The sequence below is a fragment of the Bos indicus x Bos taurus genome, chromosome 19 (assembly GCF_003369695.1).
Source record: "Bos indicus x Bos taurus breed Angus x Brahman F1 hybrid chromosome 19, Bos_hybrid_MaternalHap_v2.0, whole genome shotgun sequence".
NCBI lineage: Eukaryota > Metazoa > Chordata > Mammalia > Artiodactyla > Bovidae > Bos > Bos indicus x Bos taurus.
Window position 1 is genome coordinate 29,663,292 of NC_040094.1, and position 18,692 is coordinate 29,681,983.

The 18,692-nt window shown below is 53.6% G+C and overlaps 1 protein-coding gene across 1 annotated transcript in view; it reads left to right on the forward strand.

Annotated features, from left to right (window-relative positions):
* The window catches only part of NTN1 (netrin 1), a 188,904-nt gene that overhangs the window by 158,895 nt on the left and 11,317 nt on the right, over positions 1 to 18,692 (forward strand). The window contains exon 6 of the mRNA XM_027518814.1: positions 11,681 to 11,755. Within this exon, the coding sequence (XP_027374615.1) occupies positions 11,681 to 11,755 (75 nt within the window). The remainder of the gene's footprint in view (positions 1 to 11,680; positions 11,756 to 18,692) is intronic.

Here is an 18,692-nt window from a genome sequence, read left to right on the forward strand (position 1 = left end):
AGTGGAAGGGGCAGTGGCCCCTGCCTTCAGGGAGGGAGGCAGACAAAAAGCAAACCATGTTGAAAAAGTGTGAGACCGCACTGTGACACGTCCTGGGGGTGGGAGACCAGACTGTCTCAAGATGGGTTTGTTTTTGGGGGCAGCCAAACATCAGTCAGTAAATGTGATACATAGAGTGAGAAATTAAAAAAAAATTTTTTTTTAATAGGGTATGCCAAGAATACAAGATTGGTTTTCTTGTCATGGCTCCTGAATTATAGCAAAAATAATAACAGGTAACATTTTTAAGAGTTTGTTAGGCTTCATCTTGTTAGCACCTCAAAGGATTACATGCTCTTACCCTATTTAATAAATAAGGTATATGGGGAAAGAGTCCAAAAAAGAGTGGTATATGTATAGCTGATTCACTTTGCTATATGCCTGAAACTAACACAACATTGTAAATCAACTATACTCTAACAACAACAACAACAATAAGTCTGGATAATAAAAAATAAAATAAATGAGGACTCTGAGGTTCAGAGATGTGCAGTCACAAGCCCAAGGACACACAGCTTAAGAGTCAAGAAGCCAGTGTTTGGAGTTCCTCCATAGCCTACCTGCTGACTGCTGCTCCATCCCATGGCCTTGATCCCCATCTGTTTTCCCATCTGTATTTTGAGATAGGGCTTCCCAGGTGGTTCAGTGGTAAAGAACCTGCCTACCAGTGCAGGAGTCTCTGGACCTGTGGGTTCAGTCCCTGGGTTGGGAAGATCCCCTGGAGGAGGAAACGGCAACCCACTCCAGTACACACACACCCACACCCACACCCACACCCACACACACCCCCACCCCTATCGGTCGGTGCACCAGGTTGTATCCTGGGGTCCCAGGCAGAGGCATCCTGTCCTACGGACACTCTACCTCCCAAGGAGAATGGGCAAAGCCCTCATATCCAGAGCTCAGGGTGTTGCTTCCGGTATCAGCTGCGCCTCCTGGCAGAGGCATCAGGACCTACCCCCCCGATTTCTGGAGTCACTCAAGCCCTCGCCAGCCCAAATCATGCCCTCTTTGTTGTCGAAGAGCTTAGCAGATTTAAAAGATGCCTGAATGCCCAGGCTTTCTCATGGGTGTCCCCAGAATAATCGAGAAGGATGCTTGTCTTTTGTTTGGGGAGCCTGATTTGGAAGTTTGTCTGAGCAGTCTTGGTATCTCACAGGGACAACTGCATTCAGCTTTTAAAAAAATTTTTTTTAATTGAAGGAAAGTTGCTTTACAGTGCGTTCACCTTGTTTTGCACTGTTTGTGGACACGGGCTTAGCGGGTACCCAGAATTTACATTCCAGTGAGTTCCACGGGAGTTCAGTGGTGACCTCCCCGCACCAGGTGCTGGGAAACAAGGTTCCAGTTCCCTGCTGGGTGGGGAGGCAGACAGATAATTCTAGACCATGTCCTGAGTGCTGAGAGCATAGAGGGCGGCCTGCTGTGCTTGAGGGCCCAAGAGGAAGGCTGGAACCCTCTGGTGGCTTTGCATTATATTTACGCAGAATCCAAACCTTATCCAGCCCTGCCCTGACCGTCCAGCTGGTGTGACTTTTCTTCTCTGCTCCTCCCCTCGCTCACTCTCTGTGAAACTTCCTGGCTTTCATTCGGACCTGGACTCTGCCAGGGTCGATCCTACCTCAGGGTCTTTGCACAAACTGTCCTTCCTGCTGGAAACCGTCTTCCCCAGGCCTTGTTGTCCTGGCCTCCCTCTCACTGTCTGGGTCTCAGTGCCGTGTTACCTTCTCAGAGAGGTTTCCCTGACTCTCTGTCCCAGCCACCACTCACTTCTTGTGAGGGAAAGAGAGGACAGACACACAGCCTCACCCACCCCACCCCCACCCAGCAGTAGAAGCCCTTTAGCACTTCAAGTGCAGAGGGCAAGGATTCAGTCCCTGGTCAGAGAGCTAAGATCCCATATGCCAAGTGGTGTGGCCAAAAATATGTTTTTTAATTTAAAAAGTTAAGGACTTCCCTGGTGTTCCATTGGGTAAGGGTCCACTTGCCAATGCCAGGGAACACAGGTATGATCCCTGATCTGGGAAGATTACACATGCTGGGGGGTAACTAAGCCCATGTACCACAACTCCTGAAGTCTGCACACCCCAGAGCCCACGCTCTGAAACAACAGAAGTTACTGCAATGAGAAGCCTGAATGCCGTGACTAGAGAGTGGCCCCTGCTCGCTGCAACTAGAGGAATTCTGCGTCCAGCAGCGAAGACCCAGCACAGCCAAAAATAAATAAAAAGCATTTTAAAAAAGGAATAGAAATATCACCTCGCTGAATAGGAATGTAATGTCATTATGGGATTCCTCCCATTCAGTCCCCATCCTCACTGAAGAAGAGACTCACCTCAGAATGTTGTTTAGTGTTTTTCTTCTAATACCAAAATGGTATATTCGTTATCGTAAAGTTAAACATACAGATAAGACGAAGCAGGAGTATACAGAAACCAGCCACAGTCCCTCCTCCCTGCATTTTGGTGCACAGTGTATTCTTCTAGAATTCAAACCCCTTCCATGGTTGACAAGGGACGCCCATGAACCATGCAGTCTCATCTCAGGCTGCCCACCCCCCACCCCCAGCTCCAGGCCTGTCTTCTGTTGGTTCTTCAGTCCTGCGCTGCCCTTTCCTGGCCTGGCTGCTTCACAGAGCTCCTCCCTCGTCCTCCTAGATGTAACTTCTCCTCACAGTGGCTTCACATCCAACGTGGTCTCCACCTGGACCCCTAACTCCATCCTCTGCTAAGGCACGCATGCTGGGTATTGTCCTCATTTTGTGAGTGTGGCTACACTCACGTCACTGACATGTTCTCCCGCTATAAGGCCACCCTGACCATTCCATGAGCCACGCCTAGCGCCTCCCAGAGCCGGCCATGTGGAAGTCTCTTAGCCAAACTTTGAAGTGTATGAAGCAATGATACATTCTTAGAAATGGGGCTGCTGCAATCAAGGGTGTATGCTCTCCAGGATTTTGACTTTCTATGGCAGCTACACTCAGGGAAGTTGGTACTGATTTGCACCGCAGCCACATTATCTCAGACTGTGTGTTTGCTTTGACACCTCCCTAGGCAAAGGCCTTACATTTCTGTTGATTAAAGATGTGTTTCTTTGATTATTTGAGGATGAGCATTATTAACATCTCCTTGTCTACTTTCTCCCCTCTTTTGTGAATTGCCTGTTTCTCTCCTTGGAGTGTGAGGGTGCTTATCTTTTCTTATTGATTCAGAAGAGTTCTTTATATATTAAAGACACCCACGCTTTGCTCTCTATGTTGCAAATACTTTTGGTTTTCTCCCCAAAGCTTTACAAGGCACCTCATGCCAGTCCATTACTTGGGACTGCCTCATTTGGGATGATGACCTTGGCCTTTCTGCCCCAGAGTTCAATGGATGTCATGCTGTGGAGACAGGCAGGGCTGGGAGGTGATAGAGGGGGCATACGAGACCAATATAGGCCAGGAGAGACCTGTGGGTGCTTGGGAGCTCCCTGTGGACTCCAGCTGTCTGCCGATCAAAGTGCTTGTGGTGGGGGTGCTCAGAAGGTGGTCTCCCCAGGGGGAGTGAGTCAGCCATCTGCAGCCTAGGACCCAGAGGGTGAAGGCTGGCTTGGAGGGGAGTGCTTCCTCCAGCCTTGACACAGTCATTATGAAACCTACAGATACTCTCTGCGTGTGAAAATGACACACACAGACAGCCGGTCTCTCTGGCCTGCAGAGTTCCAAGTGGCTTTGTGGATCCAGGTCAGGCAGCCAAAACTCTGGGCAGATTGGCCTCACCTGTCTTCTGTCACCTGTTGGTGGGCAGAGTGGCCCCGCCCCCTTGAGCTCTATCCCCAGCAGGGTCAGGGGTGGAGGTGGGGTGGGGGGTTCCAGGAGCCCCTCCCCTGCACCCAGCCAGCAGAATTTAAAACTGCCCTAGCCTCCAGGCCTCTGTCTGGGATAGACCCCAGTGGCTGGATGTCTCTCGCTCTGCTCCCACCACCCAGCTTTCCGAGCCGACAGCCCAGAAGCAGAGGAACCAGGGTGCTGCCAGGAGTGAGAACCTGGCCAGCTCCCCGCCCTGCTCCAGGGGCGGTACCAGCTGCAGCGCCCCTGGCTCCAACAGGGGGACGCCGGGCGCCGCCTGCCATATGCTCAGAGTTGAGCCTCGATCCGGCGAGCAGCTCTGCCCAGCGGGACTTTTGGCACCTGGGGCACAGGAGGCAGGGCTGAGGGTGAGCTACCCAAGGTGGAGGAAGAGGAGGGAGGGGCCCAGCCACTGGGATGGGGCCTGCGTGGGGCGGCAGGGGCTCCCTGCTCCGTTCTTGGCTGCTGGTCGGTCAGGGGAGCAGGTGGGGGGAATAAAGGGAGGGTTGGCTGCTCTCAGGAGGAGCCAGGATGCCAGCCAGCCAGGATGGGCCTGCTGCGAGCCACAGATGGCGGCCCTGGGTCTCTGCACTCTCCCTGGGACAGAGCACGTCCGGGTGAGGAGATGAGCGGTGCCAGCTCTCCTCCCTGGCAGCTCCCCTCTCCTTGGGGAGGAGGGTGGGGTGAAGGGTGACCCTGGTGCAGGGGCCCCCGCAGATCTTCCAGTATTCCCTGCACACCCTTAATTCTAGCCCCGCAGGATCCCCCGGGGGGTGGGGGTGGGGCTTCTTGCTCACCTCATCCTCCTGTGTAGAGCAGGGGGCGGGGCCCTGGGCCCAGAGAGAATGGGGGCCTTCAGGGCATAAAATATCAGACCTGATTAATCAGTGAGGCCGACCAATAGTCTGCAGGTTCTGTGTGTCTAAGCTCACGGCAGTGCTTATTTAAGATCAAACCATACGAAACTGCTTTTTTCTTGTAAAGTTGAGGAGTGATCGATTTTTAGGCACTTTTATGTGGTTCATCTTATTAGCGTTCCTTCTTTTTCTGTTTTCTAACCAAAGAGCGTGAAACATCCTTTAAATGTTTGCTTGGAGTCAGCCTCTGAAACCATCTGGATCCAGAGATTTCTTAAGATTCTTTATCTATTCAGATTGGGTATCGCTTCTTTAGTTCACTTTGGTCCCTTATGTTTCCCTAACAAGGAATGCGTTTCATTCAGATGGCCAAGATTTCAGCCCAAAGCTGTATACGATAGCCTTGTAATTTATAAAATCTTCTTTAGGTTGTGGTTATACCCCTTTCTCATTACTTCCTAATGAGTCTATTTTCTCTTTTATTCATTATTAGACATAACAGTGTTTTATCTGTGTGTGTGTGTGTGTGTATTTGTTGGTTTGGGGGCTTTACTAAGATTCAATTCTTGGGTATATTTATAACTTTGAAGCTTTTTCAGCATCCTACTGTATTAATTTCTACTCCTGTTACTAATTATTTCCTCATGCCCTCTTTGGGTTTTATTTTCCTTATTTTCTAACTTCTAGAATGGAAAGCACTTCATTTATTTTCGTTCTTTTTTGTTTAATATATTTATTACATTGTGGTCAGGAAATGTGGCCTATGCAGTTTCAGCTCCTTGGAATTAATTTAGCATTCTTTTACTAGTTATGTATTTCTGTCTGTTCTTTTTTTGTATTTCTCAAGTTTTTGCATATTTCAATAAGACGTAATAAAAACCAAAATCTTTCTATTACGTTTGAACTTCTTTGTCACCTAGTGACAAACTTTTACAACTTCTTTAAAAGTTGTAAGCTTTTAAAGAATTGCTTTAGTTTTGTTCAAGTCTCTCGTCAACAATCATTTAATGTTTCAAAATTAGCTTTTCAGTAGAGGTGTTGCGTTTAAACACCTGTAAATCTGTAACTCTGTTGACAGTCATTGTTTCGCTTTCGCATAGTGGCTCTTCTGTGATCTGAATTTACCACAGTTGCCTTTTATATTTTCCGGTTTGCGTGTTCTCCTGTCTTACTACTTATACCCATTTCTTCTCTTCTCTCGTGTTTTGTGGTTATTTGGGGGTTTTCAAAAGCACTGCTTGATCGAATAGCTCTTATTTATCAGGGTCAAGCATGCAATAACATCTTTGGTGTTCTACTTACCGCAGACAAAGAGTTGTATTACCCACCTCATTCTTAGTTTTTGTTAATATGATCTAAAGTGCAGACTAGATTTTATAGTTATTTATACATACCTATTCATTGTCTGATGCTCCCTTTCAAACATTTTAAAATTATTCTCAACTTTGCCTTCACTTTTAGAACCGTATTAGAACCCTCTCTATTTGCTGGTTTCTGTGCATATCACCAGTGTGTTTATTCTGTGACTTTCCCCCTCTTAAATTCTTATTTTTGATCCATTTCATAGTTGGTTGAAAAACACTACCAGATATTCCTCTCAGAAAGGATACATGGTTGGAATATTGCATACTAGAGAATATCTTTGGTTTATTATGGCCTGCACACATAGAGGACAGTATAGCTAGGTATAAAAGTCTTGGGACTCAAAGTTTTCCCTCCTCTCAACCTATAGACTTTGTTCCATGGTCATCTGGAGCTTCTTCTTGATGTTAAATCTGTATATATACTTTTTTCTTTATCCGGTATTTCGTATGTTTTGCAAAGATGTATGTGGATGTGTTTGTCTCTTTTTTCCCGGAAATTAAGTTTAAGGCAATGGCAACACACTCCAGTACTCTTGCCTGGAAAGTCCCATGGACGGAGGAGCCTGGTGGGCTGCAGTCCATGGGGTCGCAAAGAGTCGGACAGGACTGAGCGACTTCCCTTCCCTTTCCCTTTCCTTCATATGTAGGTTGGCCTTCAACCTCAGGAGTTCTCATCTTGGTTCACTCTCTTTGGTTCTCATTTCTGTTCTATTTGGTTTCTGCTGCAGTTTTCTCCCAGGCATCTGCCATCTGTCCACTTTCCCTCTTCTGTCCCTATTATTTTCTCTTTCGCAGTTTCCATGTCTTTATTCTGTGTATGAGAATCTCCACAATTCACTCCATGTTTCTGAATCCATCTCCTACAGTGTTATTTTTCTTGATTGCTTCCAGAGTCAATTCTCATTGTGCTGCTGGGCTTTTGGGTTTGGGTTTTTCTAGCTCTTCTTTCTCTCATGTGTTACCCTTTTTGCATCATCATGTGGCCTTTTCAGCTTGACCTCCCTTCCCTTGTATCTTTTTTTCTTCCTACTTCATAGAGGCTGTCTTTTTAGAATATCTTAAGTCTGACACACCCATTCAATTACATGTCGCCTATGGCTGTTTTTGAGCTATGGCGACAGTTCGCATAGTTGTGACAGAGACCGTATGGCCCACAAAGCCAAAAATATTTACTGTTTGGCACTTTGCAAAAAAATTTTGCAGATCCCTGGCCTGGCGTGACAGCTGGATTCCCATTCCAGCCCCAAGCTGGATGGCAGGGGAATACCTCCAGCTCCTTCTTCATTTCCTAGTCCCTACCGGCCTTTTCTCTCAGTTTGCTTCTGCTCTGTGGAGGTGGTGATCTTCTGTCTCCACTGCCAGACTTTCTCATTCCCTGCATCAGTGATTTAGATAAAAACACGAGTTCACGTCCCCGCTGCAAACACTGTCCTTCCTGTCTGTCCCTCCTCTTCCTTAAGCTCTCTCTCGACAGGGCACCTCCATGTCCCACCACCCACTTCCTGCCATTTGTTTTCTGGTTGGTGTCTCCTTGTCATCTTTCCTATTTTCCAGGACTTTTCTGTTCATCAGACAAAGAGCTGTGTCTTGAGGTAAAACCTGGACAGGTTTTCCTTGTTCTACCACCATCTGTCTTTAATTAATAGAGATTGCTCCCAGATTCCAGTGTTGGGTCATCTGTCAGTTTAGTTCTTGGCATTAGTGTGAATTTTCATTTTTTTCATTGTCTTTATAGCTATTTTGGAACAAAACAAGGAGAGGAAACGTGGGTAACTGCCAAGTAGATGCCATTTTGAAGGAGTCAAAGATGCATTTCAAAGCTTCGTCTGGTCCATCTCGAGGCAGTCTCTGTAGCTTTGTGTGTATTTGATAAAAGAAGAAAATGCAGGAACACTTCCCTTATCTGAGGACCTCTTGTCGAGTGACCTCAGTTCTCTGGCACACACCCAGAGAGTCTGCACGCAGCCAGAGAGCTGCTACGATGTCAGTGCTCTGAAGGTTATTCACCATACCCAGAGGACAGCAGTTCCTTCTCTCATTCCAGGCCTATTGACCCATGCTTTGCATACAGTTCTAACAAGCCTAGTCTTTCTGTTTTCCTAGCTCACAACCAAATCAGAATCAGCAAATCGGTAGGGAGTAGGGGACATGTGGGGGGCTTCCCTGGTGACTCAGTGGCAAAGAACTCACCTGCCAATGCAGGAGACGTGGGTTCGATCCCTAGGTTGGAAAGATCCCATGGAGAAGGAGATGTCAACCCACGCCAGTATTCTTGCCTGGAAAATCCCATGGACAGAGGAGCCTGGCAGGCTGCAGTCCATGGGGTCACAAAAGGATGAGACACGACTTAGCAACTAAACAACAGTAACAAGGGCACATTTGACAACGACAAGCACACTGACCTGATGAGAATTTCTGGCTGACAGAAAGGAAAGACATAAGACCCACAAAAAGTAAACAACAACAAACCAGATACAGCTATAAATCTGCACATGTTGAGGCTGGCACCATTTCCTATAAGGGCAAAGCTGTTTGATGTCCTCTGACTCTAGTTTGAGTCAACAGCCACTCCTCTGAGCTTTTCCTCTGCCAACCTGGGTCCTCCTTACAAATCTTGGGTGCAGAGACCCTGGCCCACCTCCCACAGCTGCAGACAGTTCAGACTGTGGTTCTAACCCTGGCTGCCCATTGGTCTTACCTGGGAAACTTTAAAAATCTGGACACACAGGCTATCCTTTAAGCCAGTGAAATCAGAATGTCCTGGGGGGAACCCAAGCACTAGTGTTTTCCTAAAGCTTCTGGGCTATTCCACTGTGTATCCAGGTAGGGAACCAGGCCGTTAGAAGCACAGGCAGGGCTGAGAGCAGTGCCTCATGCCTGGTTAGTGCCCTGTGGGTGGCTGTGGTTATTGGGGGACAGACTTTTAATGTTCATGAGGGTGGCTGTGATTGGTCTCACGGGGCCCAGAGCTGGATCTAATCAGGCAGTGATGGATGCCACGCACTTCGAGGACAATCTCTGGCCCAGGTGGATACTTGGCTTTGAAGAGAAGAGCTGTAGATGCTGCCAGGAGGGAGGGAAGGGAGGAGGGGAAGCCGGAGGTGCAGGGCCAGGTCGTCCCAGGGGCCACCTGCCCTCCTGCCTGCAGTGCAGGGCGCACTTGGAATCAGTACTGTGGCGCCTTGCTGAACTCAACTGTCCTGTGTGTAGATTGAGAGTCGTGGTCCCTCTCTTGAGGGACTGCCCAGAGGCTCAGGGGAGCTGGTGTGCTGTCAGGGGCTGCCTCCAGGGCCATGATGGGAGGTGGCGGTCGAGGGGGTGCTGAGATTCCCCCCTATAGAGGAGGCATGGCAGGTGATTGACCAGCATGCAGGTACTGATGACACGGGCCAAAAAAATAATAATAATGAAAAAGCGATGAGTGGGTTCAAGGCCATCCATGCAGTGACGTCATCAGCACTGCTGGCAGTTCAGTTCTTTCCCGAGTGGAGCAAGCAGGCGGGGATTCCAGCCAGCTTGCTAGAAACGCAAGCTACTCGTGCATGGCCGGGGTTTAGCCCCAGCAGTGGCTTTGCCGTGAGCGTCACCTGCCCGAGTTGGCAGAGTCATGGCGGAGAGTGGCTCTTTCCAGCGGTGAGGTGGTGTCACGGCGTGGGGGAGGGAGTGCCAGTGGCACTGACTGTGGGTTTGGGTCACTGTCACCCTGTGTCTCAACATCCCCGGTGGGCTCCCGGCCTCTCTCTCAGGATGCTCCACACCCCACCTTCTGAGAGGTCCTGACTCCAGTAGCCATCCAGGTGGCAGGAGGAGCTGGCACTGTGGACTCTGGTGCCCCTGGGCAGGGCATGCTGATGGACAGGGGGTGGTCCAAGGACTCGCACCCTAGGGAGCAGGAAGAGGGGCTGTTTTTCTCATTTCCTGAGACTGGTTCCTAATAGGGTGCCCTAACGGCAGCAGGGAGCTGCCAGGCCCATGGCTCCCAGGGCAACAGGATAGAGCTCTTTCAACTTTAATTAGGACCCTGAAGGAGGCAGTCATCTCCCATGGGACCAAAGGCTGACTCTGGGGTGCTCTCTGAATATTCCTACAGATCTAAGTGATGGTTTGGGGGGCAGGGGGCCCAGGAGGCCTGGCCTTGTTGTCCTGTGCTCCCTCACAAATCGCTCCTCACTCCACCCTGGCCTGGGTTTTCCCCTTTAGAGTATGAGGGGCTGGCACCCGCTTCTAGAGCAGCCATGTGTGTTTCCCCTTCACCTTTTGAGTCCCCTTGCCAGGACACACACCCAGCCCAATTCCAGTGGGTACAGTGACCTTCCACCTCAGACCCAAGTTCAAGGCCCAGCCTTGACTTGCTAGCTGTCTGGGATGCACTGGCAGGTGGTTTTCGATACCTAATCTGTAGAATGGGAATAACCCCCACAGCTCAAAGAAGGGTTGTGAGAATCTAGTGAGAGCCGGCATGTTGAGTGGTTGTACAGGGGGTGCTGGAGTGATGTAGTGAGACTCCATGGTGGGCTGGCCATCATGCCAACAGCTGATTTGTGAACACAGATCAGGCAAGGAACTGTATCACCTTATCTGGTAAAGAATTTGCCTGCAGTGCAGGAGACCCCAGTTCGATTCCTGGGTCGGGAAAATCCCCTAGAGAAGGGATCGGCTACCCACTCCAGTATTTTTGATCTTCCCTGGTGGCTCAGCTGGTGAAGAATTCGCCTGCAACGCAAGAGACCTGGGTTCGATCCCTGGGTTGGGAAGATCCCCTGGAGAAGGGAACGGCTACCCACTCCAGTATTCTGGCCTGGAGAACTCCATGGAGTATACAGTCCATGGAGTCGCAGAGTTGGACACAACTGAGTGACTTTCACTTTCAACTGAAGAGCTGGCGGGGAGAGGGCCTGGTGGGGCCGGTGTTGGAGGTCTGCCTCTGCTGGGCCGACACAGGCCACCCCCAGGGGAAGCAGGCCCCTGGGCGCCCCCCCAACATCCTGCCCAGCTGACGCTGGGACGCCCCTGAAGTGATACCCTGCAGACGCAGGCCCAGCAGCCCTGGCTCTCAGCAGTGGTGGGGCTCATTAGAACTGAACTCTTCTTCGTGGGGCATTTTATTTGCACACTCCAGTAGCGTGGACACCAAAGGGGTTTTCTCCTGCTTCATGGGCTGCTAATTTTCTCCGTGACCTCTATTGTTGGGGCCTGACCCCAGCCAGAGGCTGCTCGCCATGGAAGCTAGCGCCTGACACAGACCCAGGGCGCGGGGCGACAATGAGGCCTCTATTGGCTTTAATCAGGCTCCGGGTGCATCTTAAGAACGGGGGAATTTGTGTGGTGCTCCGAAGCCCTGGGTGGCACAATGCAGGAGCCCGCAGAGTCCCTGTGTGGAGGCCAGGAGGGCCAGTGGGGGTGGGTCAGGCGGGGACCTCTTTGTCCCAGCACTACTCGAGAGGGCCAGACCTGCCCTGAATGGCCCCCCGGGCTGCCCGGCCTGTGGGTATCACCAGCCTCTGGGTGTTTAGGGAGGTGGCCGCCCACCCCGCCCGCCAGCCTATTCTTCGCCTAATTAAGTTTTGTCTGTGCTCTCCCGTCCCCTGCAGACTGTGATTCCTACTGCAAGGCCTCCAAAGGGAAGCTGAAGATTAACATGAAAAAATACTGCAAGAAGGACTATGGTGAGTGAGAGCCCCCTTGTTGGGGGAGGGGGAGGGCACCATGTGACCAGTGGGGTGCAGGGGGCCCTGCGTGGGTGTTAGTCCCAGAGTCCCTGTGACTGGAGCTGAGGGGGATGGATCTTGTGCCTGGGAATTTCCCAGCTCTTCCTCCTTGGGGTGGGGGAGCGGTAGCCACAGGTATGGGGACTGCGTTCTCCCCCGGCCCTGCATCCTGGCCACTGGGGGGTCCTGGGCTTCACTCTGCCTCTGAGGGGCTGTGTGGCTGCAAATCAGTTGCTTTACCTCTCTGGTCTTCTGTGCCCTCATCCGTACTCATGGGCATTCAGCCTGAGGCTCTGTAGCTCAAAGAGAAGTCTTTCAGGTATTGGAGAAAGGAAGAGAGCTCTGTGGTGTATTTAAAATGCCGATTTGAGGGTTGACTCCACAAAACAGACCTCCAGGGATGGGTGGAGAATCTGCATTTTAAACTGCTTGCTGGTAATTCTGATGCACCAGAAGTTTGACCAGAGCCTCAGGGATCACTGAGGGCCTTTTCCGTTGGGAGCTGGGGCCTGCACAGACTCTCTGCACTGCAGGCCTCAGGCTCCCTTCCGGGGAAGAGTATCCCACCTGCCAGTCTCTCGTGCAGCATCTACCCCAGCGCCCTGGAGGCGGGGGCCTTGCACCTCTCCTTTGTCAGGCTCTCCTCTGCCGCCTTCCATCAGCTCTGCCCCGTGGGAGCGGGGCACCGGCTCTGTGGTTTCTGGTCCCTGAGCTGGCTGGCGGCCTGGGCTGGCCAGACCTCACGGGACTCAGGGTCAAGGCTGACTTCAGGGTGGGTGGGGGCCTGCGGGAGAAGAGGAGCCCCTCACAGCCCCTGGGCAGGTGTCTGCAGATAGCTCAGAGGCAAACAGAAATCCCAAGCAGATGGTCCAGCTGTCTGCTGGCGGAGCTGGGGAGGCCCAGGGTATGGAGGTCAAGGTGTTCGACACTCAGGCAGGAGGTAGCTGCAGCCTGGGCACCCATCCAGTGGGCCTGGTCTTTCCACTTTGGGGCTCTCCTCCTGACCCGGTGGGCCTGGCTATTTCGGGCTGAGGCTGGGCCCCCTCTTCCTGGACCCGAAAGTCGACTCTGCCCATCTCCCCACGTACCTCCCCGCTCCAGCTGGGTGTTCCTGGTCTTGCTGCTCTGTTCCTCAGCAGTCCTGCCCCTTTTAGCATCACCCGGCCGCCTCCAGGGAAAGGCCAGCGACCTGTGTTTTCTGCCCATCTTTCCTAGTCTGCCCTGATCGGGTGCCTCCTGAGGGACCTGGGGCAAGTCCGGTTGCATGTCTGAGTTGCGGTTTCCTTGTCTGGCATGTGGGGGTGATGCCCGACTGTGTCATATGGAAGCACTCAGCATGGGGCCAGGTGCCTGGTGGGCTCCTGGTAAAGATGGCTGGTCCCCTGGCAGCTGGGTGACAGGGCAGGAAGAAGTGGGCTGGGGAGGGAACAGTGACCCGGTGCTGAGGCCTCATTGTCCACAACCTGCATGGTGTCCCTCCCAGACCCCGGGGGTTCTGGCAACCTGGCCTGGACGCCAGGCCTTTGGGGTCTCATCGGGGCAGCTGTTTGAACCAAATGCAAGGTGTCCTTCTTTAATAAGGACAATGGTCAGGACCTTTTAGCAAAGGGAAGAGAAAGGCCCAAAGGAACCCAAAGGAATGTTGAGAACTTCTAAAACTTCCTCATTTTATTGTGCACACACATGTGTCTGTGTGTGCATATACAGGCATACGTGTACACACAGGTACGTGCGCACACACCCCACACGGAAGCCCAGTACACGATCGTACTGGAGCAGCTGGTAGGTTTTGTGCATCTGTTCTGAAGCAGCCAGGCCCTGGGTCCATAGCGAATTCCTGAAAAGAAGCCCCTTTAAAGTGCTTGTATCCCAAGGCAACTTTCACAGGAAAAACCAACCGTGATTTTGGTAACAAACTTTGGGGTGATTTAAGGATAAAGGAAGTGCTGTCTCTGACCCAGGGTGACAGTAGCCAAAGAGGCCCCGGTGGTTTGGGGTGAGGCTTGGGTGACCCTGTGCTCCCAACCCCGAGCTATCAGAGTCTGCTGGGGATGGCAAGGTGGGATGTGGGCAAGAAGGCCCAAGGTCCTGTGGTGTCCCAGGCTTAGGGCTGGGGGCCACGTGGGGATGCCCAGGGTCAGAGAGCCAGGGTCACAGAGGAGACCCCCGGCCTGTCACTCTGCCACCCCTTATCTCCCTCCCCCACAGAGAACAGGAGGAAGGAGCAGCTTGGCCACCTGGGGGAAGGGTGGGTTTAATTTCAGTGTGGAGCATCCTCTGAGCAGACAGACGCTGGGGAGACTTTCTGTGAAGGGTTAACCACCACCCCCATTCTGTTCCTCCAATGAGAAAAGGGAAAATTGGACTTTTTAAAAAAATTACCCAATGGATCCGTTTTCCACCTGGTTCTCTAGGACTTGTTTTGTTCTCTTCTGACTTCTTTTCCTCCATTGAATTCTGCCTTCCCCACCCCTGATACTTCCGGGGGCACTTTGGCTCCCTCTGACTCTCCTGCCCACTCCTCAGCAGCAGGCAGGCCCCTATCTCTGCAGAAGGGGGCCTGGCTCCCTCTTGTTATAGACCCAGGGGGGTCTGCCCTGAGCCCTGCCTTGGCTTTGCGCCACCCCACCCCGCCAATCCTGGGCAACAGGGCTGTGCGTGGGGAGTGGGGACTCAGTCTCTGAGCTCTTCTTGCCTTTTGCTCCCTGACTTGGTCCTCCCTTCCTCGCTGTTGACTTCCTCCTGGATTGTCCAAGGAAAGCTGGTGTCCTAGGTGGGGTCCTGGTCCGGCTGGCTGACTGGCCCAGCAGAGCCCCAGCCTCCCTCCTGCCCCCTCATCACGTTGATCTCCTGGACCCCATCCGTCCCAAAACCAAGAAAGTGAAAGTTGCTCAGTCGTGTCCAGCTCTTTGCAACCCCACGGACTATACAGTCCATGGAATTCTCCAGGCCAGAGTACTGAAGTGGGTAGCCATTCCCTTCTCTAGGGGATCTTCCCAACCCAAGGATCGAACCCAGGTCTTCCTAGACTTCACCTCAGCCACCCCAGCTCCTGGCCCCACACTACTGCCAGCCCACTGCCCAGGTGTCCACATTTCTGCTGCCGGGCAAGATTTGAGGAACCGCAGAGTCAGGAGAGAAGCGGGGTGCCCCCTTAGGGTGCTGACGAGGTCTGGAGCATGGCACCCTCAGCTTTAAGGTCCTCATCCCCATACCCTGGCCTGGAGGCCTGGACTGGCACTGCTCCTCCCATCCCCCAAAGGGTCCCCCGCACTGTCCATAACACTCTTGGGGTTACCTGAGAGTTGGGGAGCAGCCCGCCCGGCTGGACACCCAGGCCTGTGTGTTCAGGCAGGAGGCAGGACAAGGAAGTGTCAAAAGTGGGGGTTGGAGGGGCTTCTGGGGAGGGAGACCCCAGGAGAGGCTTGTGGAGGGCGGAGTTAGTGGCACCCCGGGTGGCTGGGCGGGGGCAGCCGGGCCTTGCTCTGAGGCAGGCCAGGTCTCCCTCTGGGCTCTGCATGCCTGGCCCCTGGCCGGGCCCCTGGAGGAGGGGTCCCTTCCACACCCGCAGACCTGGGTCAGGTGAGCAGGAGGAGGGGGCGAGGGGAGTTGGCTGGCCTGGGGTGGGGCGGGGGTGCAGGTGGGCCCAGGAGGGTGGGGAGGGGGCTGCATAATCCCCACCCCGTCTCTGACTGACACCCCTGCAGGGAGCCAATTAGGAAACGCATTTCCTCTACTTTCCAGCTTTCCAGCTAGGGCACTTGGATGTTCCAGAAGCTGCTAATTAGAACCTCAGCAGGGTGCGTGGGGTGGAAGTCAGTGAAGGGCAGGCCCCAGGCCCCCTTCCTCCTCTGAGGCCAGCTCAGGAGATTCTTGACATTGTGCAGCCGGAACACCCGGATCTGGGTCTCCACCAACCCACCTGGATCTGGGTCTCTGCTGACCTGGGCGGTGGCCAGTGGGCAGGAGGCCGTGGGGAAGGGGGCTGGAGCAGTGGCTTGGGCTGGTTGGGGTCTGCTGGTCCTGCCCGTGTTCCTGGTGAGAGAGGACCCAGCAGGTGAGGGTGGGTGTCACACGAAGCAGGTAGGAATTGGGGTTGGGGAGGCGTGAGGGCCAAGCCCCATGCCTTTCTGGTCTGGAGAGACCCCAGGACCAGAAGGATGGCAGTTCCATTCCCATCTGTAGGTAGGGAAGGGCCACTGCCACAGAACCTGAGGAAGACTCCACGTTCGCTGTGTGACTTTGGACCAGGCTGGGCCTCAGTTTCCTGGTCTGTCCAGTGGAGGTCGATGAAGGGATGCGCTGGCCTTCCAGGTGTGGCAGGAGGGTGGCCCTGTGCCATCTCCAAGGAGCAGGGAGGGGTTCATGGCGCCGCTGTCATCGCTGGCCCCCCCACCCCGTCCCGGGGCCACCTCAGTCCTCTGTTGCCCTCTAGGGGAATCGGCTCACCTTGCAAATGCTGAGAAGGCACTCATGGGCAGGCTCAGGGTGGGGCAGTTGTGCACAAAGATGGGGGTTTTTATTATTTTCGAGTGTGGTAGCATTTCCTGTCAACTTCTCAGGAAAACCTAGCCGAGAGGGGCCCTTCTTTTGTGTAGAACGCTCCCAGTGAGTGTGTGTATGTGCGGAGATGTGTGCCTGTATGCACCCACGAGCATTCCCCATGAAGCCCGCATTCACTCAGCCGCTCCCACATGGGCAGAACGTGTCCATCCCTTCTGGAGTCACTGGCTCTGTGGCTCATTTACCTAGAAGCCCGGGTTCCAGAACCTCGGTCTGTGGAGACAGGATGGCCAGATGACACTGTTCCCAGGGCATTTACGGTGGGGGCTGGCGGGAAAGGCCACCTCTTGACAATGACTTCAGGCTAAGACACCCCTTGGCTTCTACCCCCTGATTCACGTGGAAGGGGGGCCAGCCTGCCCCTGTCACACCACCCTCCCAATCCAGTCTAGATCATAGACTCCTTGGCCAGGGTCTAGCCTGTAGTGGGCGTAAGTGGGGCCTGGCCCATCCTCCAGAGAGGGTGTGGAGGGAGGGCTTCCTGGAGGAGGCAGCCCAGGTAATTGGTGCTCACTGGGCAAAGCAAGGCTCCCAGGCAGAGGGAGCAAAGTGTCTGAGCACAGAGACAGGAGCAGGCTGGGGATATGGGAGGAGAGGGCACATAGGGGTACAGGGGCGGAGGCCAGGGAGGCAGGGAGGCTGGTGAGGGTTCACGTCTGTGTGCAGAAGCCACTCGGAGGCCACCAGAGAGCCAGCCCCACTCACACTGGCACACAGAGGGCTGCCACCCACCTCTGCTTCCCTGGGATTCAGAGGTGGGGGGAGAGGACAGACAGCCCATATTCTGAAAGGTGAGATCATCTCACTTTTGCCAGTTCTTGGAAAAATGATTCGTTCCCAGAAATGTCTATTAGTCACCCCCTTTGTTGAAAGACATTTTGGCACCAGCGGATGGAAAAATCAGAATGCTTTTCATGAGATGATTGGTCTCGCGCCTTCCTCCCGCCATCCCTCAAGGATGATTTCTGAGGATAACAGCTCGAAGCGGAAGTCCTGTTGGCATTTGTGGGGAGGAACTGGGTTTGTGAGGCTGTGTGTGTGTGCGTGTGTGTGCACACATGTGCAGTCTTATGGGCCCCTGGCAGAGGAGAGCCTGGGGACCTGAGTGGACCCTTCCTCCCCCAAGTATTGATACCTTGTCTCTCCTGGGGCGGCAGAAACCCCAGAGATGAGGCCTTGTCAGGCCAGTGACTGTTCCTCCCCTGCAGGCCCCGGATGGGCATCTCACAGTCTTCATTCTCACCCTGGGTGAGTCCTCAAAAACACCTAGGAAGGGAAGGCCTTATGGGATGCTGAGACTCAGCAAGATAAGGAGCGTGCCCAAGACTGGGGCCCCTGAGGCCTGAGATCTTTATGTGCCCTGCCTGCACGCCCCTCCCATGCCAGGATGCTGAGCCTTTGGCAACAGAATGGGTGCTGCCCCTACTTGAGGGTCAAGGGCTGGTTCCCCCCATGGGACCCCTGACTCTCTCACTCCTGATAAGCCAGAAAGGAGTCTCCATGGGGGAACAGCAGGAGTGGTCACCATGGTGCTTGGGTGATTGTCACCACGGTGGGGGGGCTCTTGGAGATGATGGAGCCAAGATGATGGGCGAGAATGTCGGTGATTCTAGCAGAGGCAGGGTGGTTATGACTACTCAGTGGTGGGCTTGGCTGTGCGGCGGAGGGAGGTCATGGGCAGCTCCATGAGGGAGGAGGGAGGAGACTGAGCTGGCAGTGGAGACGATGCTGGCGGTGGAGGGACTGCAGAAGCCCATGGAGCTGGTGTAGATTAGAGGGGGTGCCTGCCGGCTCTCGTCTCGATGCTCAGGCCAGGGATGAGATGTGTGGGGTGATGGGGAGGCCTCATGAGGGACACGGGGCCTCTTGGCAAATGATGGCCTCTGCCCCTCTTCACACCCCCTGCCCTTCCTCATTTCGACCTTGGGGTCAGTGGCTGTTCCTGATCAGGGTCAATCCCTTCAAGGGCCGAACACGGGGCAGGTTATCAACCCTGTTCTGGGGGCCAGGCTCCTGTGTCTGCAGCAGACTGTGACTTCAGGGCTTGGAGCGGGGGTACAGACGTTAGAGGAGCACCCTGGGGGCTGTCCCGCTGAGGGTGGTTAGCCAGGTCCGGATGGCAGCTGGTGGTGATGGCTGGGCAGTCCTCCCCACCTGCCCCAGTACTGTCCCCAGCTCAGAGAGTCAGACGCAGCCCAGCCAGCAGCACGTGGCATGGAGTTTCAGAGGCTCACTGACCCTTCCCCGGGGGCGTGGGTCACTGGCCCCCTGGGGATCCTCCGATTTCCCCAGCCAGATGTGACCTCCCCCCTTGGAGTGCCAGCCCCATATG